This window comes from Erythrolamprus reginae, chromosome 2 (assembly GCF_031021105.1).
Source record: "Erythrolamprus reginae isolate rEryReg1 chromosome 2, rEryReg1.hap1, whole genome shotgun sequence".
Lineage (NCBI taxonomy): Eukaryota > Metazoa > Chordata > Lepidosauria > Squamata > Dipsadidae > Erythrolamprus > Erythrolamprus reginae.
Window position 1 is genome coordinate 30,110,197 of NC_091951.1, and position 25,449 is coordinate 30,135,645.

Genomic DNA, 25,449 nt, shown 5'->3' on the forward strand with positions numbered 1-25,449 from the left:
TGAAGAGACCAAGGCGTTGCAACCTGGTTTCATAAGGGAGGGGCTCCATTTCCTTGATCATTCTCATTGCCCTTTTTTGCACCTTTTCCAGTTCCATTATATCCTTCTTGAGGTGCGGTGACCAGAGCTGTACTCAGTGCTCCAAGTGTGGTCTCCCCGTCGATTTGTACAGAGGCAATACAACACTGACATCTCTTGCATGTGCCCCAAAGCATCACAAAAATCAGCTGGACAACCAAAGGTGTGCATGCACATGAGTGGAGCAGCTGAGCTGAGCGACGGCTCATGTGCCCGCAGAGAGGGGTCTACATGTCAGCTGTGGCATGCGTGCCTTAGGTTCGCTGTCATCATCATCATCATCATCATCATCATCATCATAATTCATTAAATTTTTCCAAGGACTCAGAGCGGCTCACAACAAGTAAAAGCATCGTATACAAATCCAATATTAAAACATTAAAAAAAACCTTATTAAAAAAACAATCATACAACCCAAACACACCATACATAAACCAAGACAGCTAAGGATATATCAATTCTTCCATGCCTGGTGACATAAGTGGGTTTTCAAGAGTTTACAAAAGGCAAGGAGGTTGGGGGACAGTCCTAATCTCCGGGGGGGATTGGTTCCAGAGGGCTGGGGCCGCCACAGAAAAGGCTCTTCCCCCCGGCCCCGCCAGATGACATTGTTTTGTCGACGGGACACGGAGAAGGCCAACTCTGTGGGATCTAATCGGTCGCTGGGATTCATGCGGCAGAAGGCGATTCCGGAGGGATTCTGGTCCGATGCCATTTAGGACTTTATAACCAACACTTTGAATTGTGACCGGAAACTGATCGGCAGCCAGTGCAGGCCGCAGAGTATTGACAAAACATGGGCATATCTGGGAAAGCCCATGTTTGCTCTTGCAGCCGCATTCTGCACAATCTGAAGTTTCCGAACACTTTTCAAAGGTTGCCCCATGTAGAGAGTGTTGCAGTAGTCAAACCTGAGGTCATGGGTACAGAGTCTCCTGCTTGAGCAGGAGGTTGGACTAGAAGACCTCCAAGGTCCCTTCTAACTCTAATAATCTGTAAGAGCGTTTCATCTGTAAGAGATAGAAACATAGAAACATAGAAGATTGACGACAGAAAAAGACCTCATGGTCCATCTAGTCTGCCCTTATACTATTTCCTGTATTTTATCTTAGGATGGATCTATGTTTATCCCAGGCATGTTTAAATTCAGTTACTGTGGATTTATCTGCTGGAAGTTTGTTCCAAGCATCTACTACTCTTTCAGTAAAATAATATTTTCTCACGTTGCTTTTGGTCACATCAGAAGAACCATCGCAAGGAGCATTGACGTGCTACAAGATTGGGCTGAGCTTCATGCCTCTCCCAGGAGTTGAGCTCAGATCTCTACCTCTTTCCACCCCCCTTTGCCCATCTCCTCGTCCTGAAGACGGGACCTCGTTGTGCGTAGCCCCATTTCCAGCACATCGTCCTTCACAACTCTGCTTTTGTTCCTTGGCCTAATCATCAGCCCCCCACCCTAACCGTTCCCACCCTTTGTCCACTGTTGACAACAGTGCCCTGGGTAACAGGAAATCTTTCCCGTCCCAGGCATTGTGTGTGGCAGGAAGTCTTCGACAATGGGGAACAGGAACAGCAGGATGTGTCTTGAATTTTTTAAAGAGAGGGCAGTGATGGGGTGTCACACAGAGTCCTAAGTTTACGCCTGAAGAAGCTGGGGTGCTTCTCCGGGGTGCTCCCTCTAATAGCTGTCATCACCTTCAGCCCTGGCTTCAATTTGACCCCACTTTTTTGGGACACCCAAAAGCCTCCCAGGTCCTCTCTTAGTGTTGGATGGAGTGATGAGGGTGTGGAAGAGAGACATAAAGGAGGATGAAACCGTTGCTACTGCTCATATTGATCCCATTTGCTGGAGGTAAGTTAAAAAAAAGGAGCATAAGTAGAATGGAGCAGATTTTTACACGAGGGCTTTCATTAAAATAATCCTTAATGAATTATCCCTTTTTTCTGGGTTCGTCCAATACCTCGGAGCCTAAATGCATCTTATGGACTGATTTCCTGCCATCAGAAATAAAAACAAACCATCCTGTTTGCACCTCAGTTTCTAGTTTATTCAATTTTTGTTAATATTTAAGGTTTCAATGTTTTTAACATTTCAATGTGGGTTTTTTTTGCTTTTATGACATGGTTGGGCCACTTTAACCTGCTTGAAAGAGAGATGGGTGACCTATTAATGACTTAATTAAATAACCAAAGTTTGTGCGTTGCAAAAAATACAACTAAGTCTTGATCTGATCTCAATTTGTTTGAAGAGCCTCGGTGGTGCAGTGGTTAGAGGTACTGCAGGCTGATCACCAGCTGCCAACAGTTTGGCAGATCGAATCTCAGTAGGCTCAAGGTTGACTCAGCCTTCCGTCCTTCCAAGGTTGGTAAAATGAGGACCCAGATTGTTGGGGCCAATATGCTTACTCTCTGTAAACCGCTCAGAGAGGGCTGTAAAGCCCTGTGAAGTGGCATATAAGTTTAAATGCTATTGCTATTGCTGTTGTTTGCATTTTTATCAAATTTAGAAACATAGAAAAATAGAAGACTGACGGCAGAAAAAGACCTCATGATCCATCTAGTCTGCCCTTATACTATTTTTTGTACTTTATCTTAGGATGGATATATGTTTATCCCAGGCATGTTTAAATTCAGTCACTGTGGATTTACCAACCACGTCTGCTGGACGTTTGTTCCAAGCATCTACTACACTTTCAGTAAAATAATATTTTCTCATGTTGCTTTTGATCTTTCCCCCAACTAACTTCAGATTGTGTCCCCTTGTTCTTGTGTTCACTTTCCTGTTAAATACACTTCCCTCCTGAACCCTATTTAACCCTTTAACATATTTAAATGTTTCGATCATGTCCTCCCTTTTCCTTCTGTCCTCCAGACTATACAGATTGAGTTCATTAAGTCTTTCCTGATAAGTTTTATGCTTAAGACCGTCCACCATTCTTGTAGCCCGTCTTTGGACCCGTTCAATTTTGTCAATATCTTTTTGTAGGTGAGGTCTCCAGAACTGAACACAGTATTGTAAACGTGGTCTCACCAGCGCTCTATATAGCAGGATCACAATCAAATTTATATGAGTTGCGGCAGCATGGTGGTTAGAATGCAGTACTGCAAACTAATTCTGCTGGCTGCCAGCAATTTGGCAGTTCAATTCTCACCAGGCTTAAGGTTGACTCAGCCTTTTCCGAAGTCGGTAATATGAGGATCCAGATTTTTGGAGGCAATATGCTGATTCTGTAAACCACTTAGAGAGGGCTAAAAAGCATTGTGAAATGGTATATAAGTCTAAGGACTATTGCTATTGTTATTGCTATATAGCCAGCCAGCTTATAAAACTTGATTCTGGGCAATCTACAGCAGTCAGTGTGAATGAGCAGGGCTGTATTTATTTATTTATTTATTTGTCAAATAAATATAGTATTATAGTACATATTAACATAACATAACGTAAGTAGAACGTAGTAATAGAAAGGATAATAAGACAGTAGGACGGGGACATTAGGCACATAAGTGCACTTATGCATGCCCCTTACAGACCTCTTAGAAAAGGGGAGAGGTCAATTGTAGATCTTGTAAGGTTGAAGATTTTGGGGTTGGGGGAAGCAACAACAGAGTCAGGTAATGAGTTCCAGGCGTTGACCACTCTATTGCTGAAATCGTATTTTCTGCAGTCAAGTTTGGAGCGATTTACATTCAGTTTGTATCTATTACGTGCTCTTGTGTTGTTGTTGTTGTTGTTAAAGGTGAAGTAATCAGTAACAGGGAGTACATTATGATGTATGATTTTATGAACAACAGTTAAATCAGTTCGGAGATGACATAGTTGTAAATTTTCTAGATTTAGTATTTGAAGTCTGGAGGAGTAGGGTAATTTGTTAGGTGAGGAGGAGTGAAGGACTTTTCTTGTGTATGATTTTAAATTTGGGGCTTTTGGATTGTTTTAAAATTGGACTTCTGAACTGGTTTTTGTATTTTTATATGAGCCATCCTGAATCCTCAGAGAAGGGTGGCATATCAGTCCAAGCAAGCAAGCAAGCGAGGGAGGGAGGGAGGGAGGGAGGGAGGGAGGGAGGGAGGAAGGAAAGAAAGAAAGAAAGAAAGAAAGAAAGAAAGATAGAAAGAAAGAAGGAAGGAAGGAAGGAAGGAAGGAAAGGACGAAAGGAAGGAAGGAAAGATAGAAAGAAAGAAAGAAGGAAGGAAGGAAGGAAAGATAGAAAGAAAGAAGGAAGGAAGGAAAGGAAGGAAGGAAGGAAAGCTAGAAAGAAAGAAGGAAGGAAGGAAAGGAAGGAAGGAAGGAAGGAAAGATAGAAAGAAAGAAGGAAGGAAGGAAAGGAAGGAAGGAAAGAAAGAAAGAAAGAAAGAAAGAAAGAAAGAAAAAGAAAATAAATAAAGAAAATAAAATATAAAAGTAGGCAATATAAAAATATATAGCAAGCACCTTGCTATGGAGCTATAAGCATATTTCCTGTTGCTTGAGCAGCTCCTGCCAGGATGATATAACCAGCTGTTGAGGGACTTCTGGAATATCAAGAATATTATGTGTGTTGCACACACAACACCAGAGAAAATAGATTGCAGCTGTTAATCAAACCTTGGAGCAGTTTCAGTGCAGTTTGTCAGCATGTGTGTGTGTGTGTGTGTATGTATCTGTGTGTTCTAATGTTGATGTCCACAAAGAGCTTGCTGGATCTATCTATTATTTAATTGTTTTGTGGTACCTCGTACAATAGTACAGTTGTTATTGAAACATAGAAACATAGAAGATTGACAGCAGAAAAAGACCTCATGGTCCATCTCGTCTGCTTTTATACTATTTTCTGTATTTTATCTTAGGATGGATATATGTTTATCCCAGGCATGTTTAAATGCAGTTACTGTGGATTTACCAACCACGTCTGCTGGAAGTTCGTTCCAAGCATCTACTACTCTTTCAGTAAAAGTAACAAATGTCCAAGATTATAAAAAAAACCATTCCAGTTTTCCTCAAGGCAAGATCCGTCAACAGAGCTCACTTAGTCACAACCACGTCTGCTGGAAGTTTGTTCCAAGCATCGACTACTCTTTCAGTAAAATAATATTTTCTCACGTTGCTTCTGATCTTTCCCCCAACTAACCTCAGATTGTGCCCCCTTGTTTTTGTGTTCACTTTCCTATTAAAAACACTTCCCTCCTGGACCTTATTTAAGCCATTTATTGTGTCTGTATGTTCTGTATGTTCACAGACTCCTGCACAATGATACCTCTGCTTGTTTGGTTTTCTAAAAAAGAAGCTTTCGGCCGAATATGGAGCAGAGCAACTTGAAAAAAATGGATGTTAGGATGTTGTCTTCTTTGTTGCTTCTGAAATATTCTCCTTAGCAAGATTGAGCTAGAAGCAGATTCAGATTCCTTCTTTATGAAGCTAAAACCCTTCTGTTTTCTTAGATAATTACAATATTCTGGAATTTAAAATGTTGATATTGTTGCTATCATGGCTGAACGTACAATCAGCCAGAGGTTTGAACTGACTTTGGTAGTTTTATCCACTCGATCTGGGAGAGGCAGATGTTGAGTTTTGCTGGTGTTTAAAGGTGTCCTAAGTTCTTCCGAGTAAAGCTGCCTTTGGCAATTGACTGGTGATGGTTTTGTCAATGCCGATGGTGTTCAAATTGTATTCAGGGGTGGGCTGCTAGCCAGAACGCCTAATTGGGCTCGCCTTTGTGGCTCTGGAGGTACCGTGAGTTTGAGCAGAATTGTGCCTCTGTACCCATGTAGGTAGCATAATCATGCACGGAGATGCAGGTACACCTGTATTCTAGCAAGGTTTTTTGCTTCCGCACATGCGCACAGGAGCACCTGCATCTCTGTGTGCGATTTTGCTACCTGCACGGGCGCAGAAGCATAATTCTACTTGAACTCATGGTACCTCCAGAGCCACAGAGGCAAGCCCAATTAGGCGTTCCGGCTGTTGTGTATACTCCCATTCAGCCTGCAGATTTTCCAGATTATGAATTGGTAGAAAGGCCTGATTTACAGACAGAAAGGGAGGAGGCAGGTGACATGCAGATGCATTCCAGTTCTAGTGAAGAAGATTATTATTATTATTATTATTATTATTATTATTATTATTATTATTATTATTATTATTATCATCATCATCATCATCATCATCATCATCATTATTATTATTATTATTATTATTATTATTATTATTATTATTATAGAAGTCTGACGGCAGAAAAAGACCTCATGGTCCATCTAGTCTGCCCTTATACTATTTTCTGTATTTTATTTTAGGATGGATATATGTTTATCCCAGACATGTTTAAATTCAGTTACAGTGGATTTATCTACCATGTCTGCTGGAAGTTTGTTCCAAGGATCTACTACTCTTTCAGTAAATTAATATTTTCTCATGTTGCTTTTGATCTTTCCCCCAACTAACTTCAGATTGTGTCCCCTTGTTCTTGTGTTCACTTTCCTATTAAAAACACTTCCCTCCTGAACCTTATTTAACCCTTTAACATATTTAAATGTTTCGATCATGTCCCCCCTTTTCCTTCTGTCCTCCAGACTATACAGATTGAGTTCACTAAGTCTTTCCTGATAGGTTTTATGCTTAAGACCTTCCACCATTCTTGTAGCCCGTCTTTGGACCCGTTCAATTTTGTCAATATCTTTTTGTAGGTGAGGTCTCCAGAACTGAACACAGCATTCCAAATGTGGTCTCACCAATGCTCTGTATAGCAGGATCACAATCTCCCTCTTCCTGCTTGTTATACCTCTAGCTATGCAGCCAAGCATCCTACTTGCTTTTCCTACCCCCTGACCACACTGCTCACCCATTTTGAGACAGTCAGAAATCACTATTCCTAAATCCTTCTCTTCTGAAATTTTTGCTAACACAGAACTGCCAATACAATACTCAGATTGAGGATTCCTTTTCCCCAAGTGCATTATTTTACATTTGGAAACATTAAACTGCAGTTTCCATTGCTTTGACCATTTATCTAGTAAAGCTGAATCATTTACCATATTACAGACGCCTCCAGGAATATCAATCCTATTGCACACTTTAGAGTCATCGGCAAATAGGCAAACCTTCCCCTATGTCAGTCATAAACATATTAAAAAGAATAGGACCCAGAACAGACCCTTGTGGCACACCGCTTGTAACCTGTCTCTGCTCAGAATACTCGCCATTAACAACAACTCTCAGATATCTATGCTTTAGCCAGCTGCAAATCCACTGAACTATCCAGGGATTAAGTCCAATCTTCACTAATTTATCTATCTGCCTGGACTAGAAGAGTAGAAGACCTCCAAAACCCCTCCAAGTCTGCTCTTCTGTATTCTGTGTACATTGTCTCTGACTCGACCGAAAAGGACCAATTGCCTGGACACCTGATCCCTAGTCTGACATTTGGCAAAAAAACATCTCCAATCTGTTGGATGATGTGGCTTATTTTTTTACTCTTGGTTTAATTCTTCCAGACACACACTTCAATCTGCAACTATTAAACTAAAATTCTTTTTAAAAAAAAATATTTTGGTGTTTCCATTTCCCCAGCTGAATCTTGTCCTCGAATGCCCTGCAAGAATGGCGGGACTTGTTTGAAGCACTCCAATGGGACGCCTTCCTGCCTGTAAGTTTTTGTTGTTGCTGTTGTTCTTAAGTGTCAAGATTCCATTGGATTGAATGGATTTGTATTGCATTGTTCTTTCATATGTTGTGAGCCACCCCGAGTCCTCGGCATATAAATTCAATAAATAAATAAATAAAAACCGAAGGACAAGCCAGAGCCTCAACTGGTAGAGATTTCTCCCCTGCTTGATACGGTGTACAGGAAATGCTGCTGCTATTTCTGCCCAGCATAAGAAGGCAGAGGGGTGGAGCTGAGCTAGGAATTCAATTCAAGCTTTTTCTGGCAAAACGTGTGCAGGAGAAATAATGTTCAGCCTATTGTACAGCCATGATCATACTGTATGCCAGTGTTTCCCAACCTTGGCAACTTGAAGATATCTGGACTTCAACTCCCAGAATTCCCCAGACAGCATTCTTCAAGTTGCCAAGGTTGGGAAACACTGCTGTATGCTCATATTTTCGGAGTATAAGACACACCCAGTGGCGAGCCATCATTCCCGGCGCTACTGGAATGAGCATGCGCAGAAGTCAAATCTAGTGCAAGGACACGTATATTTATTTATTTATTTATTTATTTATTTATTTATTTAGTTAGTTAGTTAGTTAGTTAGTTAGTTAGTTAGTTAGTTAGTTAGTCCAATACACAATACACATTGAAGAGAATAGACAAGTAGTAATGTATATAAAGAAAAGGATAGGAGAAAAGATATAAAAATAGAGGAGAAGATATATGAAAGGAAGAAAAGATAAAGGAGATAAAGGAGAGACAATTGGACAGGGGACGGAAGGCACACCAGTGCACTTATGTTATTGTTATTGTTGTTGTTATGTTATTATTATTATTATTGTTATTGTTGTTGTTGTTATTATTATTATTATTAATTGGATTTGTATGCCACCCCTCTCCGCAGACTCAGGGCGGCTAACAACCATTGATAAAAAACAACATGTAACAATCCAATTTAATAAAACAACTAAAAACCCTTATTATAAAAACCAAACATACACACAAACATACCATACATAACTTGTAATGGCCTAGGGGAAGGAATATCCCAACTCCCCCATGCCTGGCGACAAAGGTGGGTCTTGAGTAATTTGCGAAAGTCAAGGAGGGTGGGGGCCGTTCTAATCTCTGGGGGGAGTTGATTCCAGAGGGCCAGGGCCGCCACAGAGAAGGCTTTTCCTCTGGGGCCCGCCAAACGACATTGTTTGGGCGACGGGACCTAGAGAAGGCTGTTGTTATTGTTGTTCTTGTTCTTGTTATTATTATTATTATTTATTAGACTTGTATGCCGCCCCTCTCCGAGGACCCGGAGTAGCTCACTTTCCCTAACTCAGTGATGGCAAACCTTTTTTTCCCTTGGGTGCTGAAAGAGCATGTGGCGCACTATCGTGCATGCGTGAATGCCAACACCCATAATTCAATGCCTGGGGAGGGCAAAAACTGCCTCCTCTGTGCCCCCTGGAGGCCCTCTGGAGGTTGGAAATGGCCTGTTTCCCAACTTCTGGTGGGCCCAGTAGGCTCGTGTTTCGCCCTCCCCAGGCTCCAAAGGCTTCCCTGGAGCTGGGGGAGGGTAAAAACGTTCCAGTATGTATGTGATCGTTCGTTTTTAAATGACTAATTTTAACACAATGTTTAGAGTAATTATTCTATTAATTGGCTTAGAAAAGTTTTATATTGTATCTTTTTTATTGTGAGACGCCCCGAGGTCCACGGAGAGGGGTGGCATATAAGTCCAATTAATTAATTAATTAATAATAAATAAATAAAAACACCCTCCCCCATCTACCTGGAGGCTCTCTGGAAGCCATAATAATAATAATAATAATAATAATAATAATAATAATAATAACAACAACAACAACAACAACAACAATAATAATAATAATATATTAGATTTATATGCCGCCCCACTCTGCAGACTCCCAGAGCCTCTGTGTGAACCAAAAATCAGCTGGCCAGCCCACAGATGCACATTGGAACTAAACTAGGGCAATGGCTCAGGTTTATTTATTTATTATTTATTTATTTATTTATTAAATTTGTATGCCGCCCCTCTCTGTAGACTCGGGGTGTCTCACAGCAACAGTAGAAGTAAAATACAAATCTAATATTTTTTTAAAAACCTAAAAAACCCATAATTAAAAAACATACACACAACATACCATACACAAATTATATAGGCCTGGGGAAAATGTCTCAGTTCCCCCATGCCTGACGGCAGAGGTGGGTCTTAAAACGTTTACGAAAGGCAAGGAAGGTGGGGGCAGTCCTAATCTCCGGAGGGAGCTGGTTCCAGAGGGTCGGGGCCACCACAGAGAAGGCTCTTCCCTTGGGTCCCGCCAGCTGACATTGTTTAGTCGACGGACCCCGGAGAAGGCCAACTCTGTGGGACCTAACTGGTCGCTGGGATTCGTGCGGCAGAAGGCGGTCCCGGAGATATTCTGCTCCGATGCCATGAAGGACATGCCATCAAATATTGCTCCGCGTGCCACCTGTGGCACCTGTGCCATAGGTTTGCCATCACTGCCCTAACTCCTAGCTCCAGATTAAGTTAAGATCTTCAAAAAACTCGATAACTATTAACAGCTTACCAATATCGTAACTCACAAATATCTCTTACTCATAAAACTAACAAACATAACCAAAACTCAGTCGTCACAATACATATTCCTGATAGTCTGCAGGTACTAACCCCCCTTCTTTTTTTTCTTCTTCCTTTTTTTTCCCTTTTCTCTTTTTTCTCTTTCTTCTCTTTCCTATCTCACTCCTAAACTACTTTTCTTTTCTACGTTACTCCTAAACTACTATATTTTATAGATATAAGATTATGTAAATATGAATATTGAATGCAAAATAATTATCTATAGACAAATATTTGAAATGAATATACAACAATATATATAAGCTACTGTATTTATTTATTTATTTATTTATTATTTATTATTTATTTATTTATTATTTATTTATTATTTATTTATTATTTATTATTTATTTATTTATTTATTTATTTATTTATTTATTTATTTATTTATTTATTTATTTATTTATTTATTTATTTATTTATTTATTTATTCCAATACACAATGAGGGTTTTAGTGGGTAAATATCTATATACACATAGTAAAATACATGATGAAGGTTATAGAGGAGATACTCATAGTAAAATATATCTAAGAAATAATAGAAAAGAAGATATAGTAATAGAACATATCAATGAAAGAATAGAAGAAGAGATATAGGAATAGAAGAAAGGTATAGGAGATATAGGAGAGCAATAGGACAGGGGACGGAAGGCACTCTAGTGCACTTGTACTCGCCCCTTACTGACCTCTTAGGAATCTGGATAGGTCAACCGTAGATAATCTAAGGGTAAAGTGTTGGGGGTTTGGGGATGACACTATGGAGTCCGGTAATGAGTTCCACGCTTCGACAACTCGGTTACTGAAGTCATATTTTTTACAGTCAAGTTTGGAGCGGTTAATATTAAGTTTAAATCTGTTGTGTGCTCTTGTGTTGTTGTGGTTGAAGCTGAAGTAGTCGCCGACAGGCAGGACGTTGCAGCATATGATCTTGTGGGCAATACTTAGATCTTGTTTAAGGCGTCTTAGTTCTAAACTTTCTAGGCCCAGGATTGTATAAAAATATTGTATTACTGTATAAAAATATTGTTTACCCGATCTCCCTCCTACTTTTCTTTTTGTACTCCCATCCCCCTTTCCCATTCTTAATAAATTAATAAAGTATATTTTTTTTTAAAAAGATCTTGGCTGCATAGCTAGAGGTATAACAAGCAGGAAGAGGGAGATTGTGATCCCGCTATATAGAGCGCTGGTGAGACCACATTTGGAGTACTGTGTCCAGTTCTGGAGACCTCACCTACAAAAAGATATTGACAAAATTGAACGGGTCCAAAGACGGGCTACAAGAATGGTGGAAGGTCTTAAGCACAAAACGTATCAGGAAAGACTTAATGAACTCAATCTGTATAGTCTGGAGGACAGAAGGAAAAGGGGGGACATGATCGAAACATTTAAATATATTAAAGGGTTAAATAAGGTCCAGGAGGGAAGTGTTTTTAATAGGAAAGTGAACACAAGAACAAGGGGACACAATCTGAAGTTAATTGGGGGAAAGATCAAAAGCAACATGAGAAAATATTATTTTACTGAAAGAGTAGTAGATCCTTGGAACAAACTTCCAGCAGACGTGGTAGATAAATCCACAGTAACTGAATTTAAACATGCCTGGGATAAACATATATCCATCCTAAGATAAAATACAGGAAATAGTATAAGGGCAGACTAGATGGACCATGGGGTCTTTTTCTGCCGTCAGACTTCTATGTTTCTATGTTTCTATCTTCAAAAAAAATATTTTGTTTCTAACTTTTTTTAAAAAAAAACCCCAATAACAGTCGGTTTTTCTGTTTCTTTCCCATCTTCTGACTGTCACAGTTGCTCTCCTGGTTATATAGGGGACACATGCCAGTTTGCAGACCCCTGCACCCCTGCGCTTTGCCAGAACGGGGGCAGCTGCTCCCCCAGAGCTCTTCCTCCTCCAGCCGCCCCCGAGTACGTGTGCGCCTGCCCTCCCGGTTTCTCTGGGGAGAAATGCCAGGGGGCGCTTGGTGATCCCTGCTTCCCGTCACCCTGCCAGCATGGAGGGACGTGCCAGCGGATCTCCGGGAAGGAGCATCAATGCCAGTGTCTACCAGGATGGACGGGTAAGACAATCAACTGGGGACTTCGAAGGGGTCCCGCTTCACGTGTTGCGGTACATGTAAAACAAAAAACCCCCCCGAAGAGCTTGGATTGTGCGAATAAAGGAGAATATTTGTAGCTCCGGGTTGAAAGGAGGGGTCCTTGGTGTTCAGTGAGCTTGGTGGCTCTCTTGCGGGACGTTTCGTTACCCAAACTAGGTAACATCATCATCAGAGTTGGTGGGGGCAGTCTTAGAGATTCTTTGATTGGGCTGTTTACTGATGGCTCTTCCATAGTTTCTTGATCGAGGTGTTGTTTCCTTGATTGTTGGTCTGATGTTAACTTTGGAGTTAATGCATGGCTGGGTTCAATACTTTTTTTTACTACCAGTTCTGTGGGTATGGCTTATTTTGTGGGAATTGGTTGTCAGTGGGAATTGCTTGGAAGTCAGTTGGGTGTTTTCTTTCTTTCTTTCTTTCTTTCTTTCTTTCTTTCTTTCTTTCTTTCTTTACTTACTTACTTACTTACTTACTTTCCTTTTTTCTTTTTCTTCCTTCCTTCCTTTCATTTCTCCTTTCCTTCTTTCTTTTCCTTTCCTTTCTTCTTACTTTCCTTTTTTTCTTTCCCCTTTTTTCTTTTCCTTTCCTCTTCTTTTTCCTTTTTCCTTTCCTGTCCTTCTTTCTTTCCTTCCTTCCTTCCTTTCCTTTCCTCTTCTTTTTGTTTTTCCTTTTTCCCTTTCTTTCCTTCCTTCCTTCTTTCCTCCATCCCTTTCTTTCTTTTCTTGTCTCTCTCTCCCTTTTTCCTCTTTCTTTCTTTTTCTTTCCCTCATTCTTTTTCTCCTTTCCTTTTTTCCTTTCCTTTCCTTGTTTTCTTTCTTTTCCCTTTTTCCTACTTTTTTTCCCTTCCTTCCTTCCTTCCTTCCTTCCTTTCCTCTTCCTTCCCTTTCCTTTCCTCGCCTTCCCTCCCTCCCTCCCTCCCTCCCTTCTTTCTTTCTTTCTCTGGGAAGGCAGGTGCCCCAGCCCCGCAGCAGCGCGTCCCCTGTCATTTGACGTCCTGGAGCCCTGTTGCCGCCGCAGCCGCCCCTCTTCTCCTTCCTGGCTTTGGCTCCGAGACCAGCCAAGAAGCGCTGTTGAGCGGGGCCGGGGCGTTAGTGCAGGAGCGCCGAGGAGCTCAGGGCAGGCGGTGGTTCGCCTTCGTGCACAGAGGGCGGGCGAGGAGAGGGCAGAGGGTCCCCTGCCGCCCCTCCTCTGCACAACTGCTGCTGCCGAGTAGCCTCCTTTGTGCCGCCTGCTTTGCTCGTGGGGCGGATGGGCTGGAACTTCCGTGCTTTTCTGCTTCGCCCTGTCTGAACACACAGCCGCCGTGCCTGGCTCTCCCCTACAGTCGCCCCGAGTCCTCGGAGAGGGGCGGCATATAAATCCAATTAATAATAAACAAATAAATAAATAAATATAGCGGCTCCAACAGTGGCATTTTTTTGGGGGGGGGGGGCACGGGCTCATCTGGAGTTGCTCCCCTACAGATTGTCCCTTCTGCTCCCAGGTGCGAGGGAATGCAGCCATACTGATCCTCGCCTAAAGGCGTTTCACATTCGGAGTCCTTTTTGCCATCCTTCTAAGGACTTCCTAGAAGTCATTCATTCATTCATTCATTCCCCGCCCCTCTCCCACGACTCTCTGCCATTGATTGTTAGAAGATGCTAGATGAACTTCTCCTCTGATCATAAAATACAATAGGATTGGATAGGATAGGATTAGTGTTGGACGAACCGAACCCGCACAATTCAGGTCCGTACCAAATTTTGTGGTGTTTGGCATGCCGGACCCGAACCCGAATTTTTTTTTTAAAAAGGTGATCACTTCCTGGATTCCATCCTCCCTCCATTATTCTAGTGCCGCCCCGGAATCCAGGAAGTGATCACTTTGGTGTCCTTAGCAACCTGCCGGTATACGTGACGTCAAAGCTCCGCCCCCGGAATCTCTTCGTGGGATTCCCCAGCTCCTTCAAAGGGAGGTCTTTTCATGTAAAAATTTAAAAAAAATATTTTTACGAAAAAGGACGCTGCAGTGGTGCCGCAAGCAAAAGGAGGTCATTTCACGTAAAAAAAAATTTTAAAAAAATTTACATGAAAGGACCTCCCTTTGCTTGCGGCGCTGCTGCGGCGTCCTTTTTTGTAAAAATATAAATAAATAAAAATAAAAAATCCGTAAAAATGAAAAACGATGGGATTCTGGGGGCGGAGCTTTGGCGCCATGGACCGTTCGGGTTCGGCCAAACTTTGCGTGAAGTTCGAGTGAACTTGCCGAACCCGAACACCGTTGGGTTCACCCATCACTAGATAGGACAGGACAGGACAGGACAGGACAGGACAGAGTTGGGCGGCATATAAGTCCAAATAATAAATAAACAAACAGAACAGAGCAAAATATAATAGCACAGTTGGAAGGGACCATGGAGGTCTTCTAGTCCAACCCCCTACTTAGGCAGGAAACCCTACACCACTTCAGACAGATGGTTATCCAGCATCTTGTTAAAAACTTCTAGTGTTGGAGAATTGACAACTTCTGGAGACAAGCTGTTCCACGGATTAAATGCTCTAACTTAGTTCTTCTTAGTTCTAAATTGCTTCTCTCCTTGATTAGTTTCCACCCATTGCTTCTTGTTCTACCGTCAGGTGCTTTGGAGAATAGGTTGACTCCTTTTTCTTTGTGGCAACCCCTGAGATATTGCAACACTGCTATCATGTCTCCCCTGGTCCTTCTTTCCATTAAACTAGCTATGCCCAGTTCCTGCAGCCGTTCTTCATGTGTTACATAGAAACATAGAAACATAGAAGTCTGACGGCAGAAAAAGACCTCATGGTCCATCTAGTCTGCCCTTTTACTATTTTCTGTATTTTATCTTAGGATGGATATATGTTTATCCCAGGCATGTTTAAATTCAGTTACTGTGGATTTATCTACCACGTCTGCTGGAAGTTTGTTCCAAGGATCTACTACTCTTTCAGTAAAATAATATTTTCTCATGTTGCTTTTGATCTTTCCCCCAACTAACTTCAGCTTGTGTCCCCTTGTTCTTGTGTTCACTTTCCTATTAGAAACACTTCCCTCCTGGACCTTATTTAACCCTTTAATATATTTAAATGTTTCGATCATGTCCCCCCTTTTCCTTCTGTCCTCCAGACTATACAGATTGAGTTCATTAAGTCTTTCCTGATACGTTTTATGCTTAAGACCTTCCACCATTCTTGTAGCCCGTCTTTGGACCCGTTCAATTTTGTCAATATCTTTTTGTAGGTGAGGTCTCCAGAACTGAACACAGTATTCCAAATGTGGTCTCACCAGCATTCTATATAGCGGGATCATAATCTCCCTCTTCCTGCTTGTTATACCTCTAGCTATGCAGCCAAGCATCCTACTTGCTTTCCCTACCGCCTGACTGCACTGTTCACCCATTTTGAGACTGTCAGAAATCACTACCCCTAAATCCTTTTCTTCTGAAGTATTTGCTAACACAGAACTGCCAATACAATACTCAGATTGAGGATTCCTTTTCCCCAAGTACATTATTTTACATTTGGAAACATTAAACTGCAGTTTCCTGTTTTTGCCTCCAGTTCCCTAATCATCTTTGTTGCTCTTCTCTGCACTCTTTCTAGAGTCTCAACATCCAGAATATCTCTGGGATCGTCTTCTGCTGCACGAATCCCAGCGGCCGATAAGATCCCACAGAGTTGGCCTTCTCCAGGTCCCGTAAACTAAACAATGTCGTCCGGCGGGTCCCAGGGGAAGAGCCTTCTCTGTGGCGGCCCCGGCCTTCTAGAATCAACTCCCCCCAGAGATCAGAATTGCCCCCACCCTCCTTGCCTTTCATAAATTGCTCAAGACCCACCTATATCACCAGGCATGGGGGAATTGAGGCATCTCCCCTTGGCTTATATAGTTTATGTATGGTATGCTTGTGTTGTATGATTTTTAAATGACGGGTTTTTAAATACTTTCTTTTAATATTAGATTTGTTACATTGTATACTGTTATTATTACTGTTGTGAGCCGCCCCGGAGTCTGCTGAGAGGGGCGGCATACAAACCTAATAAATAATAATAATAAAAAAAATAATGTTCTGTCGGGCTCTCTGGTAGACTCCTCCCGAAAATTCACAGGTACAAATTTCAGACACACACACATTTGAAAATTCAAAACAATGTTCTTTATAATGAAAATTCACTTAAACTAAGCCCTCTTTTTGTATAGCAAAGAGCACTCATCTCCAAACAGACTGGTAATTGGTACAAGTCCCTTATCAGTTCTGTGATACTTAGCTTGCAGCTGTGAGGCAATTCACAGTCCTTCTTCTTTCACAAATTGAAACACACTTTGCTCTGGTTTAGTTTCAAAGCGGGGGAAAATCAGCACACAAAAGGTCAAATGCAGCAAAGCAGGCACGAAACACAACGATCAGATAATCCTCCTCAATGGCCAAACCCACAGGCGACCAAAACTGAATGCAATATTCCAAGTGTGGCCTTACCAAGGCCTTATAATGTGGTATTAACACTTCATGTGATCTTGATTCTATCCCTCTGTTAATGCAGCCTAGAACTGTGTTGGCTTTTTTTTTTGGCAGCTGCTGCACACTTGTGTTCTTCTCCCAGGCTGGAGGAGAAACCGTGAATCCCATTGACTTTGATTTCTCGTCTTAGGGAAGAACTGCCAGTTGATGGACTTCTGCCCAGCCAACCCTTGTGCCAACGGTGGGACGTGTGTCATCACCTACCCTTTCATCGTCTGCCAGTGCTGGCCAGGCTTCGAAGGGCACACCTGCCAACACGACATCAACGAATGCTTTGCGTCCCCCGGCCCCTGCCTCAATGGGGGCAGCTGCGTCAACAACATCGGCTCCTTCCGCTGTTTGTGCCCATCCAACTTCTCCGGTCCCCTCTGCCAGTACCGTCGGGGCCCTTGTTCCTCGGAGATCTGCCTCCATGGGGGCACCTGCCATCACGTCGATGGAGGATACCACGGCTGCCTCTGCCTGCCAGGGAATTATGGTCCAATTATTATTAGTGTCATTATTGCATTTGTCGGCTAAAAAGGGCATTGCAGTTCTACCCCCCCCCCCAAGAGTATTCAAAGAACAGTTTTAAGGCCCCCGAGGAAGGAGATGTGAATGGATGCTGTTTCTCAAAGATCAAGCGAGAGGAGAAATGGGATTGGGGAGGGAGACCCAGTCACTGTTTGGGAGCTACACGGGAGAAAACGCTTCTCTAAATGCCCAGAAATTGGAACCATAGGTTGGGTAGGGGAAGTCTTGGATGTTACGGTACCCCCACTAGTTTATTGCCCATAGTCTTTAGCAAGCAGGTATGTTTTTTGTGAGATAAACTTCATAAACATTGGTGGATTCAAGATATTAATTCAGGTTCTCCTTCTTCTTCTCCTTCTCCTTCTTCTGCTTTTTCTTCTTCTTCTTCTTCTTCTTCTTCCTCTTCTTCCTCTTCCTCTTCTTTCTTTTTCTTTTTCTTCTTCTTCTTCTTCTCCTCCTCCTCTTTCCTTTCCTTCTCCCTTTCTCCATCCCTCCTCCTCTTCTTCCTTTTCCTCTTCCTCTTCCTCTCCTCCTCCTCCTCCTCCTCCTTTCCTCCTTTCCTTATCCTTCTCCTCCTCCTCTTCCTTCTTTTCCTTCTCCTCTCCTCCTTCCTCTTTCCTTCTCCTTTCCTCCGTTCCTTCTCCTCCTTCATTCTCTTTCTACATCCCCCCTCCTCCTCTTTTTCCTCCTCCACCTTTTCCTCCACTTTTTCCTCCACCACCACCTCCTCCGCTTCCTCCTTCCCCTTCTCCTCCTCCTTCTTTTCCTTCATCTCTTCCTCCTCCTCAGCATCTTATGATAAGTTAGTTCACTTATCATCAGTCAATTAAGCAATGAGTTCATTGTGTAAATGAAAACATGGTTCTTTTTCCTCCTGCAGTTTTTCCCCAAAATTTGCCCCAGAAACAGGGTTGGGTCTGATTTCTTTACCACTAACTATTTAATAATTGCAAGCCAATGCCTTGAACAGAAGTAACCAAAATAGCTTAATCTCAATGCTCTACTATCAGTGCCATTCTTTTTTTCTTTTTTTAAAAATAAAGTTTATTAATTAACAAAGGGTAAGTGGGGGTAGGAGAAGGGGGGTACATAAATTCAAAAAGGGTAAGGGTATTTATTACATGGTATTGTATTTCAAAATATATATCTTACATTGTAACAAAAATTCAGTGTTCGCATTTGTGCCATTCTTAACAACCAAGTTGTTGGTCCCAATTGTGGACGCTAAACAAGGACAATCAGTCGTACTTTTAGTTCCAAAATTCCTGCCATGTCACCATTTCAAGATCAGAGTCCTGCAACAGAATAATGACAATTTGGTGATCAGGAAGCTTCCCCTTATAATGACCACAGGATTGTGTTTTGAGTTTATTTGGGGTTTATTTTATTTTTTACAAGGAAATCACTTCCTTTTTTTTGCAAGGAAGTCATTTCTCAACATTTTGAGATGACGATCCCAAGTTTTTTCAGGTTATTTTGTGAATCTAAACTCTAAACACGACTGCAGGAAATGCAACTTTAGTAATGTTAATTCTTGTTCAGAATCCAGGGATGATAGGGATGATTGATCTCCTGGGCTGTCTGCCAAACTCTCCTCTTCCCTGTCACTCATACTTCCTTGGTCAGAGGAGGCTTCGTCGGCAGATTCCATCGGGAGCAAAACAGGCCTGTGGCATGTGGATGTTTCCCCCACATCCACCTCCACATTCCTTGGGGCAGGAGCTGGGACAGAGCTAACCACAACAAGTAACCAAGTAGTTGATGCATGGAACTCACTACCTGTAGTATCATCACCTAACCCCCAAAACTTTATCCTTAGACTATCCACTGGTGACCTCTCCCAACTCCAACGAGGTCAATAAGGGGCTTGCATAAGTGCACCAAAGAGCCTTCCGTCCCTGTCCTAATGTTTCTTTTTTACTAGTATCATGTATATAAATATTGTAATATCTTTGTATACCACCAATACGTACTTGACAAAACAAATAAAATTTTAAAATGTGAGTGAAAACATCCCAAGAAGTGAGAAGCTGGAAGAGCTGTTCACCTGGAAACTTCCCTTGTCATTACCGATGACCCTGTCTTGTCTCCCTGCAAAACCATTCTAAGTCTATTACCTCCTGTTCTTCCAATAGGCTACACTGGTCAGTACTGCGAGGTGAATCCCGATGACTGTGCAGGGCATCAGTGCCTCAACGGAGGCAACTGCCAAGATGGTATCGGGACATACACCTGCCATTGCATCCAAGGCTGGACAGGTGAGACGCAAGGCAAGGAACAAGGAAGTAGATCTGCAAAGGTCCTTCAGCGGTCCTAACTACAGTGATACCTCGTCTTACAAACGCCTCGTGATACAAACTTTTCGAGATACAAACCCGGGGTTTAAGATTTTTTTGCCTTTTCTTACAAACTATTTTCACCTTACAAACCCACCGCCGCCACTGGGATGCCCCACCTCTGGACTTCCGTTGCCAGCGAAGCACCCGTTTTTGCGCTGCTGGGATTCCCCTGCAGCATCACAAAAACACGGAAATCCGGAGGTGGGGTTTCTCATGGAGGGGAGCCTCAGGGGAATCTCAGAAGCGCGAAAACGGGCGCTTCGGCTGGCAAAAGGGGTGAATTTTGGGCTTGCACGCATTAATCGCTTTTCCATTGATTCCTATGGGAAACATTGTTTCGTCTTACAAACTTTTCACCTTAAGAACCTCATCCCGGAACCAATTAAGTTTGTAAGACAAGGTATCACTGTATATCGAATTCTGGACTTGCAGAACAAACCTATAAACAGACCATAAGATGTTTGCCTTTATAGCAGAAGAACCTTCCTAAGCCACACTCGTCTTTCCTTTTCATGATCAAGGTTTACTAAGCTATTGCCATCACCGTTGAAAAGGTCCCCCACATAGAACATCAAAACGGATCAATCCATTACTTTGATCAGCCAAATTGATGTACTGTGTGGGATTGAGTCCTTTGGGATTGGGTGGCATAGAAGTCGAATAAATAAATAAATTGCACAGATCTTTCTCAAAGGTTGTTGGCTAGAAGCAGACTTGGAATTTGGCTGGTGTGGAAGAGAAGCACCTGTTCTTCTAAACCAGAGGTCCCCAAATTTGGTAACTTTAAGACTTGTGGACTTCAACTCCCAGAATTCTGCAGCCTGGTATACCGGCTGGAGAATTCTGGGAGTTGAAGTCCACAAGTCTTAAAAATTGTTATTTTATTTGTTTGTTTGTTTGTTTGTTTGTTTGTTTGTTCATTTGTTCATTTATTCATTTATTCATTTATTCATTTATTCAGTTATTCAGTTAGTTAGTTAGTTAGTTAGTTAGTTAGTTAGTTAGTTAGTTAGTTAGTCATTTAGTCATTTAGTCATTTAGTCATTTAGTCATTTAGTCATTTAGCCATTTAGTCATTTAGCTCAGAGGTCCCCAACCACCGGTCCGCGGACCAGGACCGGGCCGTTGGGGTTTTTCAGCTGGTCCGCGGTGCCAGGGCCCCCTCGGCCTTTCCGTGCTGCCCACCGCCCACCCGATCTGCCCCCTCTGCTCCTCCGCCACCTCCTGCCTTTCACCGCAGCTCCTCCCGCACCCGGAACGCACGCCCTGCCCGCCTCACCTTTGCAAGAGCACTTTCGTCCCGGGCTCTCAGCAAGGGGGTTTGCATGAGAGGCGGGGCCGGCGGAAGGTGATATTCAATGTCGGGGGCGCACGGGCGGTTGCGCGCGCTCCCTATCTCCCTGCTAGCCCACTCGGAATGTTCAAAATAAGAAAAACCTTCGCCGGCAAAGGCTTTTCTTATTTTGAACATTCCGAGTGGGCTAGCAGGGGGATAGGGAGCGTGCGCAACCGCCCGTGCGCCCCCGACATTGAATATCACCTTCCGCCGGCCCCGCCTCTCATGCAAACCCCCTTGCTGAGAGCCCGGGACGAAAGTGCTCTCGCAAAGGTGAGGCGGGCAGGGCGTGCGCGCGTCACTGCTGAGAAGAACGGAGAGAGAACGAGAGTGAGTGAGAGCAACAGACAGCAAGATAGAGAGAAAGTGAGAAAGAGAGAGTGAGAGAAAGGGGGGGAGAAAGAGATAGCAAGAGAGAGAGAGAACAAGAGAGAGAAAGAGCGTGAGAAAGAAAACAAGAGAGAAAGAGTGAGAGAGAGAGAGAAAGCAAAAGAGACAGAAAGAAAACAAGAGAGAGAAAGTGAGAAGAAGAGAGAGAAAGAGGGGGAGAGAGAGAGAAAGAGAGAGGGGGGAGAGAGAGAAAGAGAGGGAGAGGGAGAGGGGGGAGAGTTAGCAAGAGAGGGAGAGAGAGAAAGAGAGAGGGAAAGGGGGGAGAGATAGCAAGAGAGGGAGAGAGAGAAAGAGAGAGGGAAAGGGGGAGAGAGGGGGGAGAGAAAGAGAGAGGGAGAGAGAGAGGAGATAAAGGAAGAGGAGAGAGAGAAAGAAAGAGAAAGAAAGAAAGAGGGATAGAAAGAGAGTGAGAGATGCTCAGTGAGCCTTTCTTTGAAGTTGCCTTTCTTTCTTTCTTTCTCTCTTTCTTGCTCTTTTTCTTTCTCTCTTTTACCTTCCCTTCCTCTATTTCTTTTCTTTCTCCTTCCTACCTTCTTCCCTCCCTCCCTCCATTCAGTCCTTCCTCTTACTCTACCCTTTCATAAGTTTCCTTGCTTCCTTCCTCTGTTCCTGTCCCTTCCCCCTTTCTTTCTTTCTTTCCTTCCTTTCCTCCCTCCATTTCTTGCTTTCCTTTTCCTTCTTCCCTTCTTTCCTCCCTCATTCCCTTCTTTCACTCCTTCCTCTCTTACTCTCCCCTTTCACACCTTTCCTTGCTTCCTTTGCACCCTTCTTCTGTTCCTGTCCCTTCCCTCTTTCCTTCCTTCCTTCCCACCCTCCGTCCATTCATTCACCCATTCCTCTCTTGATCGCCCCTTTTACGGCGCCGCTGACAGCTAGCTCCCCCCCCCCCCACCGGGCCATGGAAAACTGGTCTAGCTTAAAGCCGGTCCCTGGTGCAAAAAAGGTTGGGGACCTCTGATTTAGCTATTTAGCTATTTAGCTATTTAGTCATTTAGCTATTTAGCTATTTAGCTATTTAGTCATTTAGCTATTTAGTCATTTAGCTATTTAGCTATTTAGCTATTTAGTCATTTAGCTATTTAGTCATTTAGCTATTTAGCTATTTAGCTATTTAGTCATTTAGCTATTTAGCTATTTAGCTATTTAGCTATTTAGTCATTTAGCTATTTAGCTATTTAGCTATTTTTAGCTATTTAGCTATTTAGCTATTTAGCTATTTAGTTATTTTGTTTTGTCCAATATACAATAATATGCAATGAAGGTTATAGAGGATATAGTAGAGAAGGAATACGAGATATAGGAGAGACAATAGGACAGGGGGCAGAAGGCACTCTAGTGCGCTTATGTACGTCCCCTACTGACCTCTTAGGTATCTGGAGAGGTCAACCGTGGATAGTCTTAAGGGTAAAATGTTGGGGGGGGGGGGTTGCCAAGGTTTTGCCAAGGTTTTGCCAAGTTTGGGGACCTTTGTTCTAAACACTCAACCCTTCCAAAGTAATGTGGCAGGAAGGAGGTTTGGCCACAGCAGGAAAACAGATTTTATTGCTCACAACTGATGCATGTGACCAGAATTGCTGGGCTTGTTTCAATTGATCACGAGTGACCTTTCCCATCTTTTAAACCAGGGACCTCTAAATTTTAACTTGTGGACTTTAAAACTTGTGGACTTCAGCCAGACCCCCGCTGCCCTGTCCCCCCCACGCATGAACACACAACACCACCACTCCGCTCGCCCATTTCCCGACTTCCGGTGGGCCCAGTAGGCCCGGTTTTTGCCCTCCGAGGCTCCAGAGGCTTCCCCAGAGCAAGCGGAAGGGCCCAAATGGCCTCTCCCATCCTGCTGGAGGCCCTCCGGAGGCCAGAAATGCCTTCTCAGAGCTTCAGTGAAAGCTGAAAAGCACACGTACACTGGAGCTGAGCTAGGCCAATGGCTCATGTGCTGGCAGATATGGCTCTGCATGCAGCCTGTGACACACATGCCATAGGTTCGCCATCAAGGGTATGATACCCAGTTGTACATCTCCACCCCATGTCCAGTCAATGAAGCAGTGGAAGCGATGTGCCGGTGCCTGGAGGCTGTTGGGGCCTGGATGGGTGTCAACAAACACAAACTCAAACTCAACCCAGACAAGACGGAGTGGCTGTAGGTTTTGCCTCCCAAGGACAATTCTATCTGTCCGTCCTTTACCCTGGGGGGGAATTATTGACCCTCAGAGAGGGTCCGCAACTTGGGCATCCTCCTCGATCCACAGTTCTCATTAGAGAAACACCTTTCAGCTGTGGCGAGGGGGGCGTTTGCCCAGGTTCGCCTGATGCGCCAGTTGCGGCTCTATTTGGACCGGGAGTCATTACTCACAGTCACTCATGCCCTCATCACCTCGAGGCTCAACTACTGTAACGCTCTCTACATGGGGCTACCTTTGAAAAGTGTTCGGAAACTTCAGATCGTGCAGAATGCAGCTGCGAGAGCAATTATGGGCTTCTCTAAGTATGCCCATATTACTCCAACACTCCGCAGTCTGCATTGGCTGCCGATCAGTTTCCGGTCACAATTCAAAGTGTTGGTTATGACCTATAAAGCCCTTCATGGCACTGGACCAGAATAACTTCGGGACCGCCTCCTGACGCACGAATCCCAGTGACTGGTTAGGTCCCACAGAGTCGGCCTTCTTCGGGTCCCGTCGACTAAACAATGTTGTCTGGCGGGGCCCAGGGGAAGAGCCTTCTCTGTGGGGGCTCCGACCCTCTGGAACCAGCTCCCCCCTGAGATTAGGATTGCCCCCACCCTCCTTGCCTTTCGTAAACTCCTTAAAACCCACCTCTGTCGTCAGGCATGGTGGAACTAAAACATCTCCCCCTTGCCCATGTTGTTTTGCCGTTTGATTGATTGACTGTGTGCCTGTTTTTTATATATATTGGGATTGTTTTATGAATTTTTTTAACTTAAAATTGTAATTAGATTGGTGGGCATTGGATTTGTTACTGTGTACTGTTTTTATTATTGTTGTGAGCCGCCCCGACTTTGCGGAGAGGGGCGGCATATAAGTCCAATAAATCTAATCTAAAATCTAATCTATATGGTCACAAAGCATTAGGGGCTGGTGTTAATTTTGAAAGACCCCAAAAGATGGATTTGACGGGTGGATTTAAAAAAACAAACCATCCTTGGAGACGAGAATGTTTTGCTTATCATCCATATCTTTTTCTTCAGGGCTTCTTTGCCACTTGCCCGATGCCTGCCTCAGCAATCCGTGCCATCCTGATGCCCACTGTGACACCGACCTCCAAACTGGCCATGCCATCTGCACATGTCAGCTGGGTTATGCTGGAGCTCTGTGCTATGAAGATATAGATGAGTGCCGGATGGGTAAGATGGGCTAAAGGAGTAAGGGCTAAGATAAGATGTAAGATAAGGCAGGGCAGAGAGGAGAGGAGAGGAGATGGTAGGTAAGGTACAATAATCTAAGATAAGATAAGGTGTTAGGTAAGGTACAATAAAATAAACTAATTTAATCTAAACTAAGCTAAGGTAAAATAAGGTTGGATAAAATAGATAAGATTAGATTAGATTAGATTAGATTAAATTGGATTAGATAAGGTAAGGTAAAATAAGATAAGATAAGATAAGGTGTTAGGTAAGGTACAATAAAATAAACTAATTTAATCTAAACTAAACTAAGGTAAAATAAGGTTGGATAAAATAGATAAGATTAGATTAGATTAGATTAAATTGGATTAGATAAGGTAAGGTAAAATAAGATAAGATAAGATAAGATAAGGTGTTAGGTAAGGTACAATAAAATAAACTAATTTAATCTAAATTAAGCTAAGGTAAAATAAGGTTGGATAAGATAGATAAGATAAGATTAGATTAGATTAGGTTAGGTTAGGTTAGG

The 25,449-nt window shown here is 42.9% G+C and overlaps 1 protein-coding gene across 1 annotated transcript in view; it reads left to right on the forward strand.

The window, feature by feature from the left end:
• Positions 1-1,718: 1,718 nt before the first annotated feature.
• NOTCH4 (notch receptor 4) overlaps positions 1,719-25,449 on the forward strand; it is a 72,829-nt gene continuing 49,098 nt past the window's right edge. The window contains exons 1-6 of the mRNA XM_070744123.1: positions 1,719-1,930; positions 7,622-7,697; positions 12,158-12,426; positions 17,106-17,453; positions 19,624-19,746; positions 24,765-24,920. Of these exons, the coding sequence (XP_070600224.1) occupies positions 1,888-1,930; positions 7,622-7,697; positions 12,158-12,426; positions 17,106-17,453; positions 19,624-19,746; positions 24,765-24,920 (1,015 nt within the window). The 5' untranslated portion in view covers positions 1,719-1,887. The remainder of the gene's footprint in view (positions 1,931-7,621; positions 7,698-12,157; positions 12,427-17,105; positions 17,454-19,623; positions 19,747-24,764; positions 24,921-25,449) is intronic.